Source organism: Gossypium arboreum, chromosome 1 (assembly GCF_025698485.1).
Source record: "Gossypium arboreum isolate Shixiya-1 chromosome 1, ASM2569848v2, whole genome shotgun sequence".
Classification (NCBI taxonomy): Eukaryota; Viridiplantae; Streptophyta; class Magnoliopsida; order Malvales; family Malvaceae; genus Gossypium; species Gossypium arboreum.
This window is the reverse complement of record NC_069070.1, coordinates 19,835,825-19,842,007: the sequence shown is the minus strand read 5'-3', so window position 1 is coordinate 19,842,007 and position 6,183 is coordinate 19,835,825. Positions and strand designations below refer to the sequence as shown.

At 31.3% G+C, this 6,183-nt stretch overlaps 1 protein-coding gene across 1 annotated transcript; it reads right to left on the bottom strand.

The window, feature by feature from the left end:
• Positions 1–2,679: 2,679 nt before the first annotated feature.
• Positions 2,680–5,701, bottom strand: LOC108471577 (uncharacterized). The gene is made up of 3 exons (XM_053030284.1): positions 5,477–5,701; positions 4,686–5,286; positions 2,680–3,161 (listed from the first exon to the last, which is right to left on the bottom strand). The coding sequence occupies exons 2-3, from the start codon at positions 5,234–5,236 to the stop codon at positions 2,921–2,923; spliced, it is 792 nt and encodes a 263-aa protein (XP_052886244.1). The 5' UTR covers positions 5,237–5,286; positions 5,477–5,701; the 3' UTR covers positions 2,680–2,920.
• Between the last annotated feature and the right edge of the window lie 482 nt (positions 5,702–6,183).

Genomic DNA, 6,183 nt, shown 5'->3' with positions numbered 1-6,183 from the left:
TAATTAACTTAACTAATTATATTTACTTAACTAATCACTAATCATACTTAATCAATATGCCATCATCCACTAACTTTTAATCCAAAATGGTTTATTAATCATTTGGTCAATTGGTTAATTGTTATTGAAATCTTCAAGCCTTTTGTTAATTAAAATTTTATAGCAATTGGATTTTACAATTTAGTCTCTAAATCTTAATTAACTATTAATTTGACAAAATTAATCAACCAATCTTTAATATATTTTTATAATATCTTCGCAAATATTCATAATATTTATGGACTCAATTTACAAAAATGGGGTTTCGAAACTGCATTTTTCAATACCACTGAAAATTAGGCCGTTACATGTGATAGAATGCAATTTCAGGTACCAACTAGGTTCAAAACAATTTTAATTACCAATTAGGTACTTTTATACAAGTTTAGGGGCGTATTACATATTAACCATTTTTTTTGTAGCAAATGATACCTAAATTATACTTCGTTACTCAAATTAATACAAACATTAAAAAGACCTTCTAACCAATCATTTGCTACACTTAGCAATTTTAAAATTGAAAGAATTAAAAAAACCCTAATGATTAAACATATCCATATATTTTGTTATTCACCTAAGAACTATGGGGACGAAAATTTAAGAACCCGTTAGAAAACTCATCCAAACCCAATTTTTGACAACAAAACTCAGATTTCAGTGAACTTCTTTTTCGTTTTCAAACCTCAATCTTGATTTTCTCAATCCGATCTAAAACCCAGGTATTAGTTTTCTTAAAAATAACTTGCTATCTTCTTTTCTATATGCTTTGTATAGAATAATTAATTATGAGTGAGATAAAGCATGAGATCCAAATATTGCAAAGAAAAGTAATCTAATAATTAAAAAAAGTACAATAAAAGAGAAGAAAGAAACATGAGGCGGAGGAGAGAGTAAAACAATGAAAAGTTTTAATTTAATTAAATGTGCTTTTTATAATTTTATTTTAATCATATTTTTTAATTTAATTTAAAAGTTTCGCATGTCACAAAATGGTTGATTATGAGATTTTTTAATGATTAAGGTAATTTGGGTAACAAGATATAATCTAGGTACTATTTTGGAGTAATGAAGTATAATTTAAGTGCCATTCATGACCCTTAAAAAAAGTTTAGGTACTAATTTAGAAAAATGATACTTTTTATAGTGTAAGCGCCTTTAATTTATTGGATTGATTTTAAATATATTTTTAACTATATATTTTATATTCTATTTTTAAGTTTAGTATTTGATAAACTGGCTATGTACCTTTTTATTCCATAAGTAGTCTTTAAAAATTGTCTTGTGTTACTTATCTTAAAAATATTTTACTATACCTATATAGATTACTTGTCAACTCTCTAACTCTACTTGTGAAGTCCAAAAATTTTACTAGTAGTGTACCAAATGTTTTCCCTATTTTTATGTTCCTTAATAAATATTACATTATTTTGTGTTCACCGTGGTGATAAAAGAATTTCCGTGCCTCACTTTTATCTTATAAAAATGTATGTAAAAATTTTAAATTATTGATTTTTTATTTTTGAATAAACTACACCATTAATCACTAAATTAATCTATACATCAATTTTTATTTTTATTACTTAACTAAAATGTTATAATTTTGTCATTAACGTTTCAAATTTTTTCCACTCAACCGTTAAGTGAACAAGATTGATATTTTTTAATTGATATTATAACAATTTTAATTCATAGCTTTTATACTTTTTTTTGTTAATTTTACATTGATTTTATATAAAAATATAAAATATTTAACAAAAATATAAAATCCAATGTAAAAATTTTAATAAAATCAAAATCCTGAATGCGTTGTTGCTAAAGAAGTAATATGTATGGAAATAAAGAAAATGATAAATTGAGTGACGAAAAATAAGCCTTGAACTTCAAAGGATGATGATGATGATGTACAGGAGGCTCCACAGGTAGAGGTCAGGGCGAAGAAGATGGAAGAGGACGTGGTTATGTTGGTGGTCAATTCTTTGGCTGTGGAACAACCTACCACCACCCTTGTAGCCACGGGCTTCTGTTGGACCATTTTTTCAGTAGGATAAAGACCAAGCTTTATAATAAGAATTTTTGTGGTCCAAGGTTGGGCTGGCCTTGAATCTAGTAGGAGCTTCGCCCTTTCCGACGTCTTTCTGATGGTTAGGAGTGTGACCATTGGGTGGAGCATCTGTCATGGTGTTTTTAGTTTGTCATTTCTCATTTTTCTGATCTGTTTTGTGGGTCTTCATTGTATGGGCTTTTTTATCATTAATTTGTTTTAAATTTTAGGTTTTTATCATGGAGAACCTCCGAGTAAAAGGGATCATATACATTTACTCAACCCCTTTTGAGTAAATTACTATGATCCCTCCAACATTTCTATTATTTAGAAGAATTAATGATAGGAATTAGGATCTTTTGCTATGCAAAAGTGTAAAAATTCAAAGTAGATGAAATTACTGTCCATAGTTGCATGCTACAAAATCAAGCTGGAAAATTTAATAGCTTCAGTTAGATTGTGATTCTGACATAAAATAACACAGTACATGATGCAATTAATATTCTAATGGCCCAACTAAATTATCGTCATCATATATGAATCGATCCCAAGAAAATTGACTGAATCCAGAGTTAGTGTTTTTGCTGACAAACTTTAGGCTTGGAACTGTTTGATTTCTTTGTTTCTTTGGCTTCGTAGTGCAATAAAAACATTCAAAAACATCTTAGAAAGAAACTACATTGAAAACAAACGTGAGTCTTGATGTTTTTTTTTTCTTTAGCATCTAATAAAAACCAACAATGGAACCATTCCCAAACTTTGGGAACCCATAGAGCTTGAAACCATATCAATGCCGCCCGTTTTCAAATCAATTTTTTTTTCTCCAGTTTGCGGTTTCTCTTATGAGCAAGATGGGAAACAAGAAAAGCAAGAGAACCATCTCCTCGGACCTCCGTTTTGGGTTGCTTTTGGTGTCGAAGGCTTCGGTGTTTCTGCCTTTGGGGTTTCCGGTGACTTCGGTGGCTTAGGGGTTTCCGGCGGTGTGTTTTGTGGAGTTGTACTAGCGGTGGCAGGCCGCGACGAATTTTTACTTTTTGAATGTTTTTTGCTTGCGTCGTTTTTATCCGCTTCAGCAGTCAATCTTCGTTACAAGGAAATACATTCAATTAATTACGTAATTTTTTTTTCAAATTATACACTATTATACCAAATATATGTATGATTCCAAAATAAATTTACATATCAAACCTACTCAGAGTTTACATCGGCGATTTATTTACATACAGTTAGTGAAAAAACAACAGTGATAACGAGATTAAATATTATAGCATGAAGCAAAAAATAAATTAAATGTACCACGTCGCTCATCTAAATTGACACTTAATAAGCATTTAAATGTTAAAATAAATAAACAATATTGGCAAAATTAAAAGTTGCTCTAATTTATTTCTTCTACTTTTATTTATAGAAAATTAGTTAATATATTTATCAAATTTCAAGTTCAATTATTATTACCATTAAAGTTTTTCTGTTAAAATAACTAGTGTAGCACTTTGAAATAAAAAAAAATTACTTGATAGCTATGTAAAAAAAATTATGTTGTAATGAACCTAAAATTGACCAAAAAATTAACCAATTTAACAGTTAAACATACATCTTTAAACCCTAAAAATAGAGAAACTAAATTCTTCAAAATAAAAGTAAATAGACTAAATTTTAAATATATGAAAAGTATATGGAGTTGAAATATATTTTAACCTGTTAATAGTAAAATCAAACAAAGCGGAGAAGAAAATGGTATTGGACGGTTCACATTGCTTAGGGCAAGGTAAAGAGCCACCGTAGAGGGTGCTTGGGTTATGGATGTGGTTGAATTGGGTATTCAAAATGAAGAAAGAAGAATAGGGACAAATTTAAGAGTTGGTAGGGGTGTCGACCCCTTAAAATGAAAAATTTCTATTTTGATCCTTTAAAATTTTAAATTAGTAAAAGTAAAATTACATTTTATCTCTTAAAATGATAAAATTTTAATTTTATCATTTAAAAATTATATTTTATTATGGTAAAAATTTAAATTTAATTTCGGATTTGCTCTTGAAAGAATATAGGAGAAAGGGGAACAATGTTTTTGAAACTAAATGATATGGATTGATTGTACCGATTGGACCGAAAATTGATAAGTATTAATGAACTGATTTTTTAGCCAACTGCTCATAACCGTCGTTGAACTGAGAATTGAAAACGATTGAATTGGTGAACCCCGAAACCCATAAATTTTTTTGGCCCTAACTGAAGATAATGTGGCTCAAAACCAAACCTGAGAAGATGAAGAAAATAATGTGGCTCAAAACAAAATCTAAATTTTGAACTCCTGTCGTAAAATCGAAAAGACATGAAAAACATCTACAAGAAGATGAAGAGGAGGACCGATAGAACTGAGAAGAGTGAAATTAAAGAGAAGATGATGAGAGAAAAGTGAAATGAAAGAGATGCAAAACCATAGAACTTGAAGAGAAAAAGGCAAGTGTAGCGATGTGATGTGCTCACGTGAAAGTTAAAATGACAAGTGTGCGTCCGAGTAGGCAGAGCCTCCTTGTGGTAGTTGGAAGTGGTAAATATATGATTTATAAATAAAAGGGGAGGAATGAGGAAAAAGAAAGCTTACATGGGGAAGGCGAAAGATTTGACACTGGTATCCGAAAGCTGAGACATGCAGCGGGAAAGATCTGATCCCTTAGCACTATGGTTGATTTGCTTAGATTCATTCTCCCTTAATACCTCCCTCATTGTTTCAGCCGCTGCATACCCATCTTCATCCTCCTCCTTCATGCTACCACTTTCGCTTGCTTTCCGCGTCGGCGGCGGTATCGGGAACTCGAACAGCGGACTCGATATCATGGTAGGATCCAGTTCCCCTGATTTCGACATCAAGCTTAACCTGTCGTTGAAACTCGTGTTCCCCATATGTATGCTGAACAACGAATCGTTCGATGCCACGCTCCAGTCCCCCGGCGATGTCTCGCTCGTCGGATTGAATATGTGCGATGGTATCCTACTTGGTTTTGGGGCATGTGAGGGTCCATCGCTCCCTGCTGCTTCCATGGTTGTGTTTCTGTCGCCTTTGATGGGCGTTGTGTTGCCGCCGGTAACTTCATTCGATGTTGATGGTGATGGATGAGAAACTTGATTATCTTCACTAACACCTCTCACTTCCATGTCTGAGATTTTGTCTATTTCTATACCATCTGAATGCCCAGGAATTCATCCTGTATCAAGTGATTAATCAAAAAAATCAGATACCTTGTATCCTATTTCCATTCTTTTTCAAATATTTATATTCAGAACATATAGTAAATAACAAATAATTGTTATAATTACATGCAAATAAATCATTAAAGATTAACGTAGGAAAAAAGAAGACAGAAAATTGGAATCATTAAAAACAAGAACAGCAACCTTCAATCAAATCCCAAAGAGAACTTCTGATCCATCCAGTAAACATGTCATCATTGTTTGAATTTTTCGTATTGAAACCAGCAAAAACCTAACAAAGGAACATGAAAAAGACAAAAAAAAAAAAACAAACAAGGCAGTTTGGGAAAAACCAGACAGATCAGAAGTTTCAGACAGACAGAGATGGAAGGGAGAGAGAGAGTAGATACGGATTGAGAGGCCAATTTTGAGGCTATGTTTCTATCTTTATATCTATAGTTAACTGTTTTTTTAACGACCTTACGCGCCATGTCTTAACTAATTCTTTCACAAACTAATAACCTGTATTATTCAAAATTTTATGACATTGTTTTCCTTGAAAGGCCTACCATATGTTTAATTTGATTACAATCCTATTTCACGTTTACATTTCAATGCAAATAATGTACAGGTGCCATGCCAGCCCACCCACTTTGGAAAATTTTCAAAATCTGCTGTCAAAAGCTGATTTTATTATTCAATAAATCATAAAATTTTAAAATATTTATTTTATATTATTAAATAAAATAAAATTTATTATTTTTGAGGGGTCAAATTTTTTTAGATAAGTCTTCAAAGTGTTGCTCATTAGGAAGTAGACTAATCCCCTAACAATGTCAAAGTATTTTCTCATATTGGGATTTTATTTCCTATACCCTGCAAAGAATCAAGGTGCCTTGAGAAGCCTGGTT